Below are 19,824 nucleotides of genomic sequence, written 5' to 3'. Positions count from 1 at the left end.
ATAATGATGATGATGGTGGGACTCCACCAGTACCAGCTCCATTATGTGCCTGTACATAGTTGGAGATTTGCTGACTGGCTGGCTTGATTGCCATTAAATTATGTAAAATGCTGCCGCGCACATACATACACTGTAGTGACTGTGTGGACTGAAAACTTTTCGGTAATTGCCACCGAAAATGGCGCAATGTCACGCTTCGCAAGCGCTAAAACTAAACGCGCCGGCAATTGATTAGACCAAAACTCCGACTGCAGACTTTGCACATAAAAGTGAGTAGTCAAGTAGTAGAGCTCTGCACTTGGCCCCGCTTTCGGCAGTGATTGCGTAATGAATGATTCATGAGTGGCCCGAAAAGTTGGCAGACTCGGAATCGATGACGTTTTAATTCAGAAAAGAGCTTTCCCAAGTGCATTTAATTCGGAGTGGAGCTGGGCTGGGGTTCAACTACCTGCGCAGACCTGTTGATCACACCAAATAGAGCGATGGCATGGCCAAAGAAATCGCAGCCGGAACTAAATGCTCTGGCAATATTGACAGTTGGCTTGTCTGGCTGCAAATTTGTTTGTTCTTCGAACTGGGTCAGCAGATGCACGAGGTATCGCACAAAGCCAGATACTCAGGTACACACACACACACACACACACACACACACACACGGTGGGATACAAAGGTGCTTAAATAGACACTGGGGCACCTCCTCCGCCGCCCTTTTCAGCGTGAAAGAAAAACCCAGCAGCGAACGACGGACAGCACCGAATGGCATTTATAATTGTAACAATTGTGAGCAAACACAGGCCTTTTCGCCTTTTCGCCTTTTTGCCATTTCGCTGGCCAGGGGGATTTCCAGTCGTTCCCGCGACTTGTGTAAACATCAGTGAACATCAAAAGGCGCTCGTTGCCGCCTTTAATGCCATTTTCCCTGCTCGATTTTTGCCAGATTACGTAAACGCCTAGTTCGCTTTGAGCTCAGAAAACTCAAATGGATATGCATTTTCAATAAATGGGGAGAAGTCTCCCTTGTTTGCAAAATAACATTAAAGCAGAAAGAACAAATTTGCGACAATAAATACATGTTTACTTTAAGCGGTATCATTTCGGTTGAAAAAAAATGTACTAAGATGGATTTTACTCAAAAAAAAAGTGCTTTAAAAAAACACAGATAAATTTTACTGCTCAATGCATATTTATTGAATAATTACAACCAATTTTTTTGGCCTAAAACAAAATGTAAATAACTTTAAAGGCGATAAATATTTTTGCCCGATCCCCATTATTCTTTAGACCTTCAATTTTTCCCTTTACAAATATTTATACTACTGTTATGGAATCTCATAAAAGTCTCACTCACCAATCATTAGCAGGGCGGCCGTGAGGTGGGAGTTGGGCGGTCCGGCGAGTCCTGTGGCGCCCAAGGCCGCTCCGCCCAGGGCGCAGGCCACGCCCCCCAGGGCGACGACGGCAATGAGGGCGCGCAGCGGCGGTCCGGCGAACCACTGGCCACAGCAGCCCTTGCCCGATCTCTCCGAGGGGGATCTGGAATTGAGCAGAATGGAAAACAGATTTTCAGTAAGGCAGCTGGAAAATAGCAAGGGGCATAATGGTGGGAGACAAAATGGTGGCATGGAAAATTCGTGCAGCGCAGGTGGAATGGCGAGGACAACAGATGCTTTGCTGCGCAGCAAATTGGCAAACGGCAACGTCTCGCGCCAGGTCCTTTTCCTTTTATCCTTGGGTTTCCCTTCACAAAAGCGCAGCGAGTGCGCAATTGTTGTAATTTGATGATTTATGAGGCAAAAGACCAAAAATTTGCGCACTGCCCGCCAACACGAAACAAGCTGAAAGGATCCCTCCGAATATCCTTGGGCATCCTTGGTGGCGAGGCAGCCCAGGCAGCCCAGCCAGGCAGGCAGACAAGCAGACGACGTAAAATATTTTTGCGGAGAAAGGACAATTTATGCGACACAGACGGCGACAAAGGCAAAAAGGACGTGTGTGCGTAAATTCATTAGGATACGGCCAGGCGTTTTCTACACCCGGCAAGACGAAGCAACCGAACCAAACCCTTGCCAAACAATTAGAGGAGAAAATATATTTATAGTCCTTGCTGATGTTGTTAGAGGGATGGAAAAGCGTCTGGCGCTTTTGTTGCATGTGTCATCGAAGCCGCTTCACAAAAAGATGATAAATTGTTGGAAAATTACGTGCACAAACATACATCCGTAAACAAGTTGGGCAACCGGAAATTTATGTTTAATAATTTGCTGCCGTTCTCGCTGGCAAAGGATTTGCCGTATTTCGTGTATTCGGGATTTACACTTTTATGACGGGCCATTAAAGAAGAGGTTTGCCCTTTCCCCGCCAAAAAAGGGCTGACTCCATGGCCCCGAGGTCTCTGACTCCGGTAATGCGGCGGCATGAATGTTTCATCAGTTGTCGTGTCATGATAAATTTGATCTTTTCAGCTCATCATCGCTCAGGCCCTCGGAAATGAGCTCGCAGAAATGCCAAAAGGTGAGTTCAGTCCGAACAATAACAATGTATTCTTTGCCCTATTCAAAAGTTTCTAACGACACGCATCCCCAGATCGTTCTTTATTCCAGCAAAACACCCCAAAGTTCCCACATAGATCTCTCAGATCTCAGCACTTTGCGGCATTTCAATCACGACCACATGCGGTGACAAAGTTCAACTACATCGATGTATCTTCCCCAGCTGCAGATAGCCCCCCATCGTGATTGAATGTTGCTAAGCATCAGATGATTGATTAAACACTAATTAGGGGCGGTCCAAATCGGAGAACTGGAACCCATTCCCATTAGCATTTGCATTCCCATCTGGGGTCTTATGAAAATCCATTGCATGTGAGTAAACACAGCAATTGCGCACTTGCTATATGATGAATAGAGAATATGGAATCTCAACAACACGGAGCAAAAGTTCAGGTAGATGTACTGAGGAATATTAAGTACATTTTTATAATCAGCGAAGTAACAGCTGTGTATTCCAAATGAACCCTAGTAAAGCACACACCATGAAATTTCCTACAAATTTGGTATAGAAACGTTCCATTTGTTTTCCTCAGTGCATCTAAATCCACAAATGTGTGCGATGTGTATCCGAAGTAGTTCAGGGTCAGTTTTCGCTTTATAAGTCTAGCGAAGGCTTAGAAGCTAGTGAACTAGTAACTGACGGACAGTAAGCCAGCTGAGCGCTCATTCAGTCAGTTCGGCAGTCAGTCAGTGTGGCAATTATTCAATCGGGCGGCTGCATTTAATTTTCATTTATTAATTTCAATTTGTAATTGCCAACATTGACACAGTTCCATCGGCTGAGCGTATTTATTCATTTTCGCGCTCGACGCGCACTTATCGCTGAACTTTCATTTCTGCGGAGTTTCCATTTAAATGGCGTTTCCGTTTCCTTTCCCTCTGCTTTCCGGCATCTGTCAGTTTGACATTTGCATGCGAGTGAACAGTTTCCAATTGATTAAGCAATTTTCAGTGCGTCAAAGACAAAGGCGGCTTCATTACGATAAGACTCAGTGGGGATTTTATATATGTATGTATTTATTTATCAGTCCAACATCCGCCAACAACTAGCTACATGGAACAACGAACAACTCCAGCAACAAGAAGAGCGTTGATTCATGTTTTTATGTAAGCTCGTTAAACTGAGACATTAATTCCGCTCGCACCCGCACGTCAATTAGAAGAAGAAATAGAAGGAGGCCTAATCAAAGTTTAATGGAAACTTAATTTTATTTATCAGGCAATTCCCCGAGCAGCGGCTTTTCCGTTCGCTCGTGAGAAATCAAACGAAGGCAGTGGAAAACTAATTAAAGGCGAAGCGGCGGACAATGAAAGCGAAAATCGCGTTAAATTCAATTTACATGTATATTTGATAATTTATTTAATTCATTGGTGCTTTTCTTTTTCTTTTCTCTGCGCTCTCGCTTAGTTTCAGTTTCAGTTATTGTTTCAGCTTTAGTTTTCCTTTCTTTTCACCTCGACTTATGTAATTAAATGTGGAAAATGAGGCAATCACCGCGGGCGCAGCAAATGAAAATAATTAGCTGGAAAAGCATATTAACATTGGCACATTGGCACACACATACAAAATCACAGCCAAACTTAGCCATAGCTTTTCTCATTTTGGCCCACTGACAAAGCAAATTTTTTGGCTGCAGCTGCCGGCTGAAGGACGGATTAGGCCACAAAACCCATTTTCAACTTTCAATCACAGCGTTTCCCCTTCTCCCCGATTTTCCATTCCGAATGGGGCCATAATTACAGCGCGCTTTTCAACTTTGCCGCAGTTCTGATTTGTAATACTAACTTTTTTTCTGTTCCCTCATTGTTTTGCGAGCTTTTGTTGTTTTTTTTTTTTTTTTTGGCAAGAAGGGTTTTCGGGGCCTGAACTACGAGCTGTGTTAATTTGGCCAGACATTTGGGATTCTCTCGCTTGTACTTCGGGCTAAAGTTGGGTGATTTGAGTTCACAAGATCTGTGCTGCACAGAGAGAAATCTGCGAAATATTTCTCTAAGATTCTGTTCTTTTTAATAAATCGTTTAAATAAAGTTGACGGCACAATGATGGATTGGCTTCTACAAAATGTTAGAAACAAATTGTGAGGTCTTTCTTGTGTATGGATAGTTCTTCTGAAGGGGAAACTTCCATAAATCTCTCCTCCCTCCATAAAAATAGAGTGCGAGGTGTTCTATTAAATTCCATGACACTTAGAAGTTTCAGAATCCGAAAAGAAAAGGCAACTGAATAAATGCCCAAACATGATTCTATTTTTACGAAAAGTGTGTGTGTGGGTTAAATGGAAATAAAATGAAAACCAGTAGCAATAGAGACTGCGACTCAGAACATGACATTCACCCGGCATTAAAATCGCAGTTGTTGTTTCTTTGCCGCGATGTATATAAAAATGAAAGCAAACAGCGAGACTCGCAGACGGCAATAAAATATCCAAGCGAAAGAGACAAAGTCACGTTGGGTGTATAGTACTTGTGCTATATAATTGTGTATATATGTATCTAGATATATACACACGTATGGCGGAGCAGCGATTTCACACACAGCCGCAGAAACTTCTGACCTACTAACTGCAGAAGACGGAGAGCGAGTCTCTAAACTTGGGCAACGTTTTTCCAGTTAACTGCAAACGCTTTGACGCTTGACTGATGCCGGAGCTCCGAAACAGGCAAACTCCGGCCAGCTCCAGCTTTAACCCAGGGCCCAAGCTGCCACCTTAAAGAGCCCAGCTGGGTGGCAGTGTCTGGGTATCTCAGTATCTTTTGGGGGGCGTAACTCGAGCACACGACTTCGAAAGCGTCCCCCGCTCATCCACTAAAATGGAGTATCTGCAAGTTGAGTTGTCAGAGGAGCTCTCCTCCGGCGGCTGACAGGCTCCACTCCCCCGCCCCCATTCTGTCGGGCCAAGTGAGCTCTTAATGCGGGTGTAAAAGATTATATGGCAAACTTGGCGCTGCCCATTGGCTGCGGAAATAGCTCTACACTCGCAGAAAATGTCAGGTTTCAAGTGTAAGAATGGTCTGCCATTCGGAAAACATACTATTACAAACAATACTATTATGTTTATTCTAACAAATCATTTCTGTTGCAAAAGTAAATATTTCTTGTAGAACAGCATGTTTACGAAACGTTTACAATTTCTTACCCAGTAGGTACAGATAAAATGCAATACCATTTTTATTGACAGCATTTTTTATGACCATCCTCGTTTTTATAGGTGTCTTTTATTAAAATCACTTGGTTTCCTAAGGAATTCTGGTGGCATTTACATTTAAAATTCTATCGCGATTTGATGGAAAGTATGTCCAGAGACGTAAAAATGTAAAACAAAGTGGCATGCAACTTCTGCAAAATCTGCGTGGCAAGTGCTGGAACTTTTGTTTCGAGTGCAGCAATGCAGACAAAGTTTTGGCCAACGTTTATTGCCAATTTTTGAATGCATAAAACGCAAGAGTTGCCAGCAATTGACGCCCACGCATGGCTCCCGGTGAATCCTCCTCCTGCTCCTCTGGCCAGCAGCAAATCTGGAATATAGGGCAGCATGCCAAGTGTGCGGCCAACTGCAGCAGACAGGCGTACGTATATCCAAAAAAAAAAAAGGCATTAGCCACCCACGTATGTTTGTATGTACATATGTGCATATGTGGACATGTGGGTGGGTGGGAAATAAATGGGTTGCTGGCAGGGAACAAGTGCCAAACATCGTGACGACAACGACAACTGGAGTCGCACTGGCATTGCGTCTCAGGCATTTCTAATTTGAGATCCGTTTCTAATTTCTGGCTTTCATGTGGCACAGCCAGGCGGCCAGGCAGCCATGGCCATGGAGTAGCAGCATCCGGGTTGGCAATTACTTTTACATGTTGCCGACGCGACGCCGCAGTTGTAGCAAGCAACATTGCTGCAAGAACCGCAGCCAATGTGGCGCGCTCTCTCGAAAAAAACACACACACACACACATAGCAACCGCTTAAGTGGCTGCGTCATTAGGCTGCGAGATCTCTGCTGTTGCTGTTGGTGTTGCACGTTGCATGTTGCTGTTGCTGTTGGTGTTGCTCCTGCTGCAGTGCCAGCATTTCTCGAACTGGGATTGGGTCTGCCATGTATCTGTGTCGCTATATGTACGTACATAAATTAAATTCTTAAATTGCTCGTTAGCCCATCATGAGGTTTGCTCATTCATTCATGCAGTCGTCGATGTTGTTGTTACTGCTGCTGCTGCTACTGCTTCTGTTGCTGCTGTTGCAACTTGGCTGCTGTCGCTCGTCTATGATGGGCTGCAATAACAATAATCACGCTGCCAACAGCAAAAACAACTTCTCAATGTTGGCCACAATGTAGGTCACATCGCATCCCAGTCCCCTGGCCACTAACTATTTCACTTTTCCGCTGCCCAGCGATTTCCCTCGAATTCTATGCGCTTTTAATATCGCGCAGTGGCATCTTCAAGTGATTTAATTTAGCACCCAATGGATTCTCTTTGGCGGTCGCTTTTGTCTCAACGAAATGCGAGGGGTCTTTGCTGGAAAGTTGTGGACAAAATTATGTGCGCCAGTGGGGAGCTATTATATTTATATTTTTATTACCCACCAAGATGCGGGCTCTTCAACTAGCTCAGTTTCATCACCCATGAGATGTTATCGGGGAGTTGTCATTAATTAGAATACATTAATGCCCCGGCGAGCAGATGACAGCACTAGTGCCCAGATAGTCAGCTTTGTTCTTTGTCGGCTGAAATACTGAATCAGTTGTGAGTCAAATTTAACGATACAAAAGTATCTGCAAGATACTTAAGCAAGCCTCTGTGGAATATCTGATTTACGCTGCACAAAAGCTGAGAGATTTTATATTTATCGCGAGCACACCATAATTGGTTGGGTTAAAATCTTTAAAAGGGAGAAAAGGTGTCTTATTTATAACACACTTTAAGAGACTTTTGGGAATATTAAATTCCAAAGTGTCTAGGCGCACAAATCCGTATCACCGATTAAACAGCCATTTTAATTTGTCGCTGCAATTAGCTGGTTGGGAATTATTTCCAATCAATCGAAGAGCCAGCTGCTGAACCATTTTGAACTCTGATTATTACGCGAATCGTTTCCTTGGTAAGGGAATGTGTGTGTGTGTGAGTTTACCCCTGGAAAACAAAAGAATTTCGCAACAATCGCCGTCGATTCTCGGCATGAGGTCAACAACTCATTACGTTGTTGTTTAATAAACATTTCTGGGCCGCTGGCCTCCAGATCTCCCAGCCCTTTCCTCCCATTTTGGCCTTACCCCGTACAAACGCCTAATTACTTAGCTGTTTGAAGTGGAAGCTTATTTGATTATGACACCTGATGACCTCGGGCTGTACTCTGTGATGTTGTAAGGTGTGAAAAATTGGATTATCCCGCACAGGGGCAGGAGAACTTTCCAAGCAAATGTAGGAAATCTATAACATTGCATTGGCCAAATTGAATTTCGATTTCAGAAATGCAAGAAATGCGCGGCGAAAGCCAATAACAGCCATAGTCTCGAGTTATGCAAAACCAAAAACAAATACTTTGCCCGGAAAGCGTGAGCAATTTATGGAGGAATTCGCCCGCCAGGAATTCCAACTCGCCGCCCCCCGCAACACGAAGGTCAACCGAAATGGCCAATGAAATGAAATTCCAGAGCCACAGACAGAGCCAATAAAAATGCAAGCGATTCCAAATCGTTGACAAATCGAAGCGCCCAGTGTCTTGGATCTCGGTTTTGCGGATTCGAACCGGGGCATTACGGCGGAAAGTTTTGCAGTTTAGGGATGGATTTTCAACTGCTCAAACGGAAATGCGCTGCGTGGGGCAGCAGCAGGAAAACAGTAACACCGTAACTGGCTTTTCCCACCTCTTCCCTACCGTCCTCTACCCTTATTTTTATTTTTTGAGTGCTGCTCACAGTAGCTTCCAATTGAGTTTTTCCTTTGTTTTTCTCGGCCATTGCCAATTTGATGCGGCGGATTTCTGGAGTTTGTTTTTACGACGAGCCACTCTGCCATGTAAAGGCGGCATTTTCGTTTTGGCTCCTCTTTTGTTTTTTTCGGGTCGCTCCGGAAATTGCTGCCATCGATAGCTTAGCCATAGCCACCCCACCCCGATCCGCTGTCCACCCACTCGAATCGGATCCTTGGCTGCGATTTGCATAAGCGCCAGTCAGACTCATGCTACTGCCTACACGCGAAGAAATTTTGCATTTACATTTTAAAATGTAAAATTAATTCAAATTGAATTGAATGCAAATCCAACCGCCAAATCAATCAATATAGATAGAATAATCAAAAAAATATTATAAAGTTGAGCTGTCTTTGTTTCAGTTTGTTGGGTAAAGATTTTCCTTGAAGTTTTTCTATTTATAGAAGTTTTTCCCCCGTGTATCCGTCGATTTTCCATCCGGAATATCCAGCCATGAAAATGACACGGCAATGGGGAGCCAAAAAGAAGTCACGAAGGCAGAAACGAAAAGGAGCAGATTAAGACAAATACAAATCAGTGCATAATTTTTCTATTAAACAATTTGGAGTGGGCGGTTCTATTCCCCCGCCCGGGAACATGGAGGTGGACCCAGAGGTGGACGTGGACCACCTGGCTCTAAATTCTCAGCTTCCAAATGGTGGCATGCTGATGTTGCTGCCGGGTCACGTGCCTGCCATCTATAAGCACGGACTTTTGTCAGAGTTTTGCGGATGCGGCGGACACCCGAACAGCGGGACATCGGGACATCAGGACATCGGGACACCAGAACACTAGGACATTCCCGGAAAATCCGGACACGTACCGTTAGAACAGCTCGACTTTTCAATTTTAACACAGTTTATATTCAATTTCGGGCCGCTTTAATTCGTTGCCCATTCAGATGACGCTTAGATCAAATGGCGTTGTCATAGTTTCCCGCTCTATAGTATCGTTCTATCCGTCTCTTTCGCCAACCATATTTCGGCCTCTTTCTGCGGCATATGCAAATTGGTGCTCGGTGCGCGAAAGTCGCGCCAAATGAAAAGCAACAGCCGAGCCGATTGAAATGAAATACACGGCAGAAATTAAATGAATACGTGGGACAAATGTGCTCACATTGTTGCTGTTGCTGTTGGTGTTTCTGTTACTTTTGCTTTTGTTGCAGCCATGTCTGCTTTTTATATGTCATACATATTCAATAACAGACAAAATGCAAATTTGCAAATGTCGAAAATGGAAAGTGATGGCAGAAACGGAAAACAAAAAGCAGCCAAACAATCGAGACGAATGGATATACTGGTTCCAGGGGGGCGAAGTCATAACCCTTCGTTTCCAGAATCATCAGCATTCATATGCGGATGCATAGATATATCTACATATGTCCTACTAGACTCCGAACATGGCCAGCATACGAAGTCAATCGCAGGGAAATAGATTTAAATGTCTGTCATGGATACAAAAAACAAGTGTGAATGATTTATCAGGGAAAGTGTATTCTTTATAGCAAGCAATTCAGTTTAAAAAGCCTAACAAATCTAACAAATCTTAATTTATTATTGAATTTCAAGTGTTTGTTAAAACGTTAGTTTGCAGATATGTAGATAGCCCCTAAAGCTCTGAGCGACTCAAACCAATTAGAAATGGCTTTAAAACAGTGTTCACGAAAAATCTGTACACTTTATTTCTAGCTGATAAAACGTTAATGATGGCTATTAAAGAAAACGAAACCAGGGAAATAAAAAACGAAATGTGTGTAGATAAGTTAGCTGCCAGCTGCTCCAGCGAAATGCAACTGATCATAAAAAAGCACATGGTTCACACTCAAAGTCAAGCGTATATTTACCTTTTTCTTCAACCATGGCCAAACACAATTTGTGCTTCAAACGGAAAACCTGAGCAAACACGGGTATCGCCTGATTTTGTGTAAGAAATGATTAGGCCACATGAACTCTCCACCTGAGAACGATCGTTCAGCTCAATATCACATCAATTTCGAGGCAGTCAGCAGACAGCCATGCATATTCATAACTGGACACGAAACAATAAAAACCCGAAGACCAAAATCCAAATTGTGGCCAGGCGGCACTGGCGATGATATCAAATATCAAGTGCTGGCCATAAACAACTTGACCTTGTGCACGTACCGCAGCATTTTCCCCCGAGCTCTGGATGGAAGTAGTAGTTGCCTCAAATAGCATAGAAATAGCCAGGCCAAAAGCAAAGTCGCAGCCATGCCCAATGCTCATCGATTACCAATTCACGTTCACACGTTCAGTGCGCTTCGTTCGTTCAATTTGAAAAAAAAAAAGAAAAAACAGAAGAAAAATCGGTGGTACTGTGGCTATAACTATAGAGCCATTGGTAGTGTGCGCATTGTGGCGACTGTGAACTGTGGAAATCCGACTTGGTCATGCTCATAAATGTGGCTAATTTGCAGCGAAGCTCTGGCTCTGGACGCGATTGGCGATGCTTCTAAGACACCTTGCCCCCGGCACGTTGCCGGATTGTTAGCTGTTGGCAGTTAGCTGATTGAAATGCTCGCTTTCGGTTTGCTTTCGTTTCGTTGCGGCCACAAAAGTGTACCAAAGTCGTGATTCAGCTAAAGTTTCCTTCAACTCTTTTTGCTGGTCCGGCGATAACCTGCCGAATTCTGCTGGCACCTTTAAGTATTTTCGGCACGCAACTGGCCCATTACCCTTGCCATTAACCGCTCTTTTGGCAATTAGTTTTTGATTATTTGTGGGCTGGAAATTGGGCTGCATCGATGATGGGTCGTTTGGTGTTAAGGACTGGCATAATCGTCAATGGTTTGCCATAACGATTGTATACCTACGAGACTGGTTTTAAACGGCACATGAGAGGTCGTAAGACTTTAATAGAATTTCCATAACGATAATGTGCATTAATGAGCCATTTGGCAGAGTGGAAATGCAATATGTACCGGATTTACCATTATCGTCACCGGATCAAAATGCCAGCGCTCACTAATTTGCGTGAATTGAATCAAACCGATAGCCGGCCTGTCAGGCAATCGAATCAAGCGAAATTGGATCATTTGGGCAGCGGGCAGCGCGTTTGGCAATCCGGAAAAACACATGGCTCTCGCCAATTACTCTGGCCATAATTCTAGCCTGCCGCCATTCAAAACTCGGGCTGTTGTTTCTGCTGCTAATGTGCAAACGAACTCAATTACGTAGATAAAATACTGTGCCGGGCAGCAACAAGCGCACAACAAGACAACAACACCCCATCATCCAGTTGAGCCGGGCAAAAGCCATAAAAATGCGCATAAAGCGCAAAACTGATTGAGAGTTATATGAAGACACACGGTACACAGTGCGGCACACTCGCATGTATCCGCCAGATACATATGAACACGCAGATACAGATACGAGGGCTGAGTATCTCCGACCGACCGAGCCAAGGGACATCACGCCACAGCGCATTAAAGGAAATTGACGCGGAAACGAAGCGAATAAAAACTACCCGAGCTGGCCGCAGAAAAGCAATCTGCACTCAGAAAAACGCGACAGTTGCCAAAGGATCTACATGTCTTTCATACAACAAATAGTCCCTGGACTGCATCTACAATCACATCCTTGAGAAATCATCCTTTCTGAATGAGAAATAACTAAATAACCATATCATTCTAGAACTTAACAGAAGCATTTTTTGCACTGTGTACTAGGGGGAGGAGGTTGGCAAAGGGGACGTCCGAGTTGTCTGTCCAACAAGCAATTTCCAGCTATCAACACAAGGCCCTTACCATACCATACCATTCCATACCATACCCACACCACTCACTCCCCCCCGATAACCGAAATCCCCTTTACGCAGAAAGTGCTTACTTCATTACGCATAATTTCCTGAGCCTGCGTTCAGCAACATTTTCATTTTCATGTCCATTTCCATGACTCTTTTTTTTCGCCACCCGAATGACACAGAGAACTGCGAAGTGGTCAGTTTTCTGGACCCAGTTTTAGCTTCGGACTGTGACTCAGAATGAGACCCCTAGGGGTTGGTTGGCTGGCTGGTTGGTTTGTGATGGCCATCCGCCTTATCGAGGGTCTGCCAAATGAACTATGGGGCCATGGCCATGAGATACGATGAGGGTGTTCATGTCCAGCCGGCCACATGTTGTTTCCTTCGTTTCGATTCGTTTTTATGTGCGGCTGGGCAAAAATTATATGCTGATTGCAGTTTGCCGATAAGCGGAACGAAAACCAAACGAAATTATGACCATGCGGGTAGTATCTCTATCTCCCCACCGCTCGGAAAAGAACGAAAGACCGCGCGAAAGTGGAATGGAGGGGATTTCGCGGGGCCCAATGTAAATGGAGACTAACCGCAGCTGTGCGAGATTTGCAAAACTTGCTTTGTAAAATGCAAAAATTGCATCCACTTGGCCAAGGGATTTGGCGGTGGAAAAGCGAGGGGAAAACTGCGGCGTGTCTGCGTGTGAAAAGTCGTCGCAAGTGTGCGTTTAATAGCTCTGCGGCTTGGGGAGCAGGGTTTGCAAGGCAAGATACTCCCGATCCCGAAAGGGGTAAGACCCATCTTGGGCTCCTCAACTTGTAAAGTACACAAACATACACACACACACACACACACACACACAGCGACAGCAACTCATGCAGATGAAGCGTTTAGCCGAGGAGAAAGTTTTCTCTACGTCTTGGCTTTTGTGGCTAAGAGATGAGAGTTTGCTTTGTTTCACTTCCACTTGCCTATCTCCCTACCAATTTCTTCGTATTATTTTAGTTTTTTCTCTGCTTTTTTTCGCCCATCGCCCTCTTCTTCTTTTGTTTTCAGCTGTTTGGCTACGCTCTTAGTTATTATAGCAAATTATTTGTTTTGACTTTTAGTTGGGCCGTCAACTCGCAGCGGCCTTGTTTGAGTGTGCGTGTGTCTATATAGATGTGGCTGCAACAGTTGCTGCTGCTGCTGCTGTTTCCCAGCTGCGTCAAATTACCGCCTTTGTCTCGTGCGGTTGCCCGGGCCAACGTTTCCCATTTCTCATGTTTACCATGCGGCTGAGGCGGTGATTTTTCAGCATCTTCTCCATTAGTTTGGCTTATGAAAGTGCTCGTGCTTGGTGCTCTCTAATTATGACCCCTGGATCCCATTCCATTCCCTACCATCCCGCCCATCTCCAATCCTTCCCTTTCGAACTTCAAGACATTTATAGTTGTCACTGGCAACGTGTTTGCAACCCTTCCACTTGCAAATATCACGCATACGCCGCGTGGGAGGCCAAGACAAATTGTAAGTCTCTGTTTGCCCTTGTCCTCCATCCGTAAATGCTGTGTGTATGTCTAAGTAATTATGAGAAACGCACACGCAAAGGGGTTTTTGGGCGAAAACACGAAGGAGTAACATAAATTATGCATTTTATTTGCTCAAGTGCTGAGGAGGACACACAAAAAGGATACTGGAACTGGAATACCCGGCAGCCACACGCGCATTTGTTAAATGTTTTAATTAATTTGCGAAACGCGCTTGTTTCGTTGCCTTTTTGTTGCTGGGATGAAGCTACAAATAAAAATAAAACCCAAAAAATAAAGAAGAAACACCAACAGCAATGAGCATTACATTACAAGCAAACTGTGCAAATGTTTCTGTCCGTGTGTTTTTGTATGTGGCAAGCAGATTTGCAGACAACGAACAAATAAGCTTTGGCAACAACTTTGACGGCAACAACACAACCGAAACTACAGCCACGAAACTGCAAAACTCATTGCACTTTAAATTGAAATCAGTGCGAGATACAGAGGTCACCCCATCTGACTCAACTCTCGAACTCTTTCCAAATTCGTGGCATCCTGCTGGAAGCTCCCGTTTTTTTTCGGTTGTCCTTTTTTTAGCGCGCGCATTTTGCGGTTGACAGTTGACACAGTGCTGTGTGGCAGAGTGGCAATGGCAGGACCTCAGTATCTGCAGTCGGGGAAAAGGAAAGGGAGATTCAGACATCTCCTCCCTGCCTGGCAATTGGTTTTTGGGTAAGCGCCACACTGTTTAAGCTAAAATGCTGCCATTAAAATGCGCTTTCCCCACTCAACTTCCTGTACGTCCTCATTACACTTGCGCATTTGGTATATATTGGTTTTAAATATTTAAGCACTGGCATTTGTTGTGAACGGTAATTGAAGCCAAACACAGGGCGAGCGTCAGAGGGAATCGTAAATGGATCGCTGGCGAGTGGGAGTTTCTCCGCTCGATAGGCAAATGGCCCACCTACTGACCATCGATCAAGAGATCCACAGAGATCTACGCAACAAACAAGCTGAGAAATCGTTAACTTTCACCCGAAAAACTGTCGGCCAAACAAAACTGGTTCGCCAAATCAAATATTACCTCATGCCGTCCGTAGCCAAAAGGTTGAAAAGCCAAAATGAGGGGCTAATTATCGAGCTGGCAGCTGTGTGAGCCTTAGGTTTAATTGCAGCATGTGCCAATACGGCGATTATCCAACCAAATTTGAACAAACGTCGGGGAAATGCGCCCACATATCCGGCCATAATGCGGGTCAAGTGGTCTGCTCCCTGAGTCATCAGCTTTAATGCCAATTTTAGTGCATTTCCAGCACAACTGAACTTAGCTGAATCCCCGCTTATAAGGTTTATAGCATAACCCCTCCCCAAATCAATGCCACACACGCCCAGTTGCCAATCCCATCGAACTCAGTTTGTTGCACAAAAGCCTGGCCGCAGAAACAAAATAAAATTATAAAAAACAGAGAGAGAGAGAGGAGCTTAGCCATAACATAAATTATGGACTTTTGTTTAAAACCGCAGCAGCCGCAAAAATAAACAAAAAAAAGAATACAGTAAACCTAAGCGAACGACTCGAACGGGCGATACCCCAGGTGAGGAATCGAAAGAGGAAACCACTGGGAGGGGCTTCAACCCGAGACATTCTCCATCCTGTCACAGAAACCCTCGTCACATAGAATAGCCACAGAAGACACGTGTTTACCAGTTAGTGTATTAAACTCTGGATGCGCTGGTTTTTCAACTCAAATGATTATAGTTTATTTATGCGCTTGCTTTAAAATGATGCCCATCATGGGAATAATTGTATTGTGCTCGGCACTACGAATTTGCATCAAACGCCGCCATTTGTTTGGGCTTTTGTGCGAAGTTCTGAATCTGAATTTACAATGAGCTGGCCGGGCTTTGTTTTCGGCGTTGCCCAAGGCATTGAACTGTAATGGCCAGAACGTACAAGTCAAAAAAAGCAAACCAAGACCATCTGAAAATTTACGAAAAAAAAGAGAAAGAGCTGACAGTTTCCCACTGCTCAAGGCCGGGCTCATTAATGGCTGTTAAAAAGTTATTAAAACAATTTGACCACAGTTAGCAAGACTTAATTGCAGTGGCACAATTACGGCCGAGACCCCATTAGATTTGGCATTTTGCGGTTTCTGGGCCACAGTCAGCCCAAATCAAAGCGAATCGACTCGCTTCGAATCGAATCGAATGCACTCGGGTGACAATTTAATAAGCCAGAAGATTGGGCTGTCTCTTCTCGGCCCTTTTGGCCATCGTCCGACAACTCTCTCTCAATCTACTTTGTTGGCAACTTGCTTGCGACTTGGCCCGTCTATTTTGTGATGTGGCTGCTGCTGGTGGTGCTGCTACCTCATCCGATGTTGCTGCTGCATTTTGCCGGCTCATTTCAACTTGGCCCGAATGCATTTTCTATACAAACACAGACAGACCCAGAAGCTGAGGCACAAACAGACGGAGCTGAAGCAGACAACCGCAATTCGGTTGGGCATGGGTATGGCCAGAACACAGAGAGAAAAATCCAGGAAAATGGTAACCACTTCGTAAACTAGTCAGCCTAACAAGCAAGAATAATATGAGTATTTTTATATGAAATGTTCCCACTGATTCAAAACTAGTTTTTTAAAACATCAAGCTTGGTACATTACAGCAGTAATATTGAAATAATTTAAGAACAGTTTTTTTCCATTACTAGCATTTTCCCAAACGTACTATTACTGCATTATTTCGGCTGTGCAACAAGCCCTCTCTTTACCCATATCATTTCGACTGGAGAATGGCAACTTTTTGGTTTATTGGCTTTATTGACTTTTGCTAAGTTCTCTTCCCGGTTGACTTCGTTTCGTTTCGATTCGTTTTGTGGAAAGAGCTTCTTGAACGGGGGCGACAAGTTTGTTCGTTGGGTGGTGGAGGGACGACATCCTCTAAAGGGTATGCCGGCAGTCGGTTAGTGTTAGTAAACTCCTCTGATTGCTGGCTGTGTTTATTCGCTTATAAAAATAAATAAACCCAACACGCCGCCAAATCAGTGAGAGAGTAGGACAGCAGGAGTCCAGGGCAGAGCAGGACAGAAGTTGGCAGTTGCAAGACCGTAAAACTGGAAAGTTGTTTGGTCAGTTCTACTGACAACAGCCACCACCACCAGCGGCAGCAGCAAGCGGCAGCAGCATTTAGTGTCGAGTGCTGGCTCTTGGGCTCTGATTTTCCCGGTGCCGAGATGCGAACGAACATTTATGAAAAATCACTCAATTTTCCAGCTGCGGAAAAGTGTGTCATCCCCCGAAATGTTGCAGAATCCCCAGACAAGATCATCGCGTCTCTTTCCTTAGACTCTCCGCACGGAGTTGCAACTCGATCTTGGCTGGTTTTACCTGGTTGTTTTCGGCTGAAATCTGGTTTTTGTCTCGATGACGCTATCTCTTTCGCTCCCGGTGCATCTGTCCCGCTCACTGTTTTGTTTCTTATTCTGTTTCTGTTTCGTTTCCATTTGCATGGGTGAAGTTGAATCATCGATGTTGATATCGAGCTGGCGTATCTGGCAGATACTTTTGCACTTCTCCGCAAAACGCCAATGCAAATGCAAATGCCTGTGTATTTTAGCCAGTTTCGGGGTATTTGGACTCTGTATTTGGCACTCGCCAGCAAACTGGTTTCCCTCCCCCCCTCCTCCGCTGTCGTGAACAGGACCGATTTCAGTGTCAGCTCAGCAAAATCACCATCAGTCCATCCATTCAATTTGCAATTAGCCGCAGCGCCATAATTAATAAAGGAAACACGCGTCCAAATGATGTTAACTAAATTGTTTTTGATTTATGCCTCAAGTTCGAGTTCATTTCGCTTATGAGTGAGTGAGTGCCTGGATAACTTTAAGCCAAATTTATGATAAGCTGTTGGCCATTTGGCCTGCGTTAACCTCAGGCCAGAGATTCAGATTCAGATGTAGATACAGATACAACAAAAATAAAAATAAGAAACTAAGAAAACCGAATGCGAAAGTGAAAGTGGTCGAAAAAAAAGACAGCAGTCCTCGATCTCTCTCTCTCTTTCTCCTTCCCATCCCGCATCGTTTGTCTCGAGTGATTTTATTACCGCCTTTCTTGTCTCTGTCCCACTCTCCGTGTTAACTTGGCTCTTGTTTTTGGCTCTGTCGGAGTTTCAAAATAAAATTAAACGCTAAGAAAAACAAAACAACAAAGAAATGATTACACCGATTTATACGTGAGTTCGGCATCACGTTTCCTTTTTATTGCTCTCTGAATTTGTTATTTTTGCTGTTGTCATTTTTCATTTTGGGTTCAGTTGGCTGGCTGTGTTTTTCTCCCTCGGTTATTTAATGATTTCCAGATTATACACGGTCCACCAGGCGACCCTTCTACTCCTGGTCCGGTCGGCACAGAGTGCTCCTGCTCCTCCTTATCCCCCCAAAAAGCTGAGGCTGAAAAACTTTCGCTTTTTTTTTACACCTTTTGGGGCAGGTAGGGTAAAGTAACAAAAAAAAAAGCGTTGTGTAAGAGCATGTTAATTTGGGACGAAGGCAGAAGGTGTTAAAATTGCAGATAATGTCTGCGGTTTGTTGTTTGGGCTCTCTCTTCTCGCTTAAGATATATATGTACGTACATAAACCCTTTCATTGAGGGATGCTGTTCACACTTCACTGCCAGGAATCTCCATTAAGCGACCCAATTATCTGTGAATCTTTTGATGGGAAAGGTAAGCGGCTTAGAGCGAAATATCCAATTTAAAGGTTGGTTGTAGGACTAAAACCGCTTGATATGTGATAAATCGTAGTAGAATTTAATAATCACCTAACCTTCATGTAATGCCACCCCCCTGATTCGAAACAACAATTAATTTAATGGGCCAACTTTGAACTCGTACTCGTTCTTCATAAATATGCTAATCAGCCGGCGAACACGCCTCCAATTTATACAAAGAATAGCTAATTCTGGCGCTCAGTTCGGGCTGACACAGTTTTGCAATTATTCAATGGGCAAACATAATTAAAATTGTGAAACACGATTTGCTCTTGACTGGAGCAGCCAACGTCTGTCGCAAAATGTCAAACGTTCAAACGGTGGAAGTTTGAAGTGGTTGTTGTTTCATTTCGAGACGTTTAGGGAGTCCATTAGACAGATAGCGCATCCGTCAGATACGGCAACAGCTACATTAGCCGACTCAGAAACTGAAACAGCAAGACATACAGATACAAATGGCGAAACAGAGATACAAGTTCGAGTACACGCGGCATCGATTATTTGTGTGGCGGGCTCAAATGAAAACTGGTTCTGCCAGTGCCCAACTATAGATAAGTGTTTCACTGTTCCAGGCAATAAATGCGTGGGAAAGCGACTAGGCCAGTCCGATCTGCCAGTATCGCAGAATTATGGCCAGTCAGCCTAGCACAAAGCCAGGCTGCGGCGCTAGATCTGCAATTACAGATAAGCCAGAACTCATTATAATAAAAATGAGTTATTAAAGCCCCAAACTGAAGACCCAAAACTTTTCGCCGAAAACTAGCCGAGAGTAATGGCCAAATGTACCGACTTCTGGCGGTTTTTTTTTTGGCCTCAACTTTAAATTAAAGCCACTCGTTTGCTCTATTCTCTGTCGTTCATTCATTTTTCTACATTTTTCTTAATTTCTTGGAAGCTGTCAACGTTGAGAATTAATTTTTACACCACCGAACCGACCTGGACCGGCCTGGACCTGAACCCGGTTTCCTGGTCTGGGGTTTGTTCCTCGCCGAGTTGGAGAATCAAATCATGCAAGAAATTTGTTACTGACATAAAAATTACCATCATTATAATGTCTGGCCCCGTCTAACACGAACACGAACACTCGAAAGCAGGAAGAGCGGCGAAACAGCCAGTATGTGGTAATAGAAAATGTCGAAATGGACACTGGGAAAAATACCAGGAATCGCAGGTGAGCATGGGATTCAAGTAATTAAACGTAGTGCGAAATTGATTTATAAATCTAGTCAAAAGAGAAGATATATATATATCTATATATCTCTATAT

At 44.1% G+C, this 19,824-nt stretch overlaps 1 protein-coding gene across 3 annotated transcripts in view; it reads right to left on the bottom strand.

The window, feature by feature from the left end:
- The window catches only part of LOC6734653 (serine-rich adhesin for platelets), a 34,612-nt gene that overhangs the window by 4,752 nt on the left and 10,036 nt on the right, over positions 1-19,824 (bottom strand). Inside the window, exon 4 of one of the 3 annotated variants that reach the window (XM_016168167.3) lies at positions 1,349-1,533. In XM_016168167.3, the coding sequence (XP_016027824.1) occupies positions 1,349-1,533 (185 nt within the window). Of the gene's footprint in view, positions 1-1,348; positions 1,534-13,889; positions 18,268-19,824 lie in introns of those variants that run through there. The other 2 variants (XM_039292074.2, XM_039292076.2) reach the window with 2 other exon arrangements.

Source organism: Drosophila simulans, chromosome 2R (genome assembly GCF_016746395.2).
Source record: "Drosophila simulans strain w501 chromosome 2R, Prin_Dsim_3.1, whole genome shotgun sequence".
In the NCBI taxonomy this organism is placed as follows: domain Eukaryota; kingdom Metazoa; phylum Arthropoda; class Insecta; order Diptera; family Drosophilidae; genus Drosophila; species Drosophila simulans.
The sequence above is the reverse complement of the archived record's forward strand: the minus strand, read 5'-3'. Positions and strand labels throughout refer to the sequence as shown.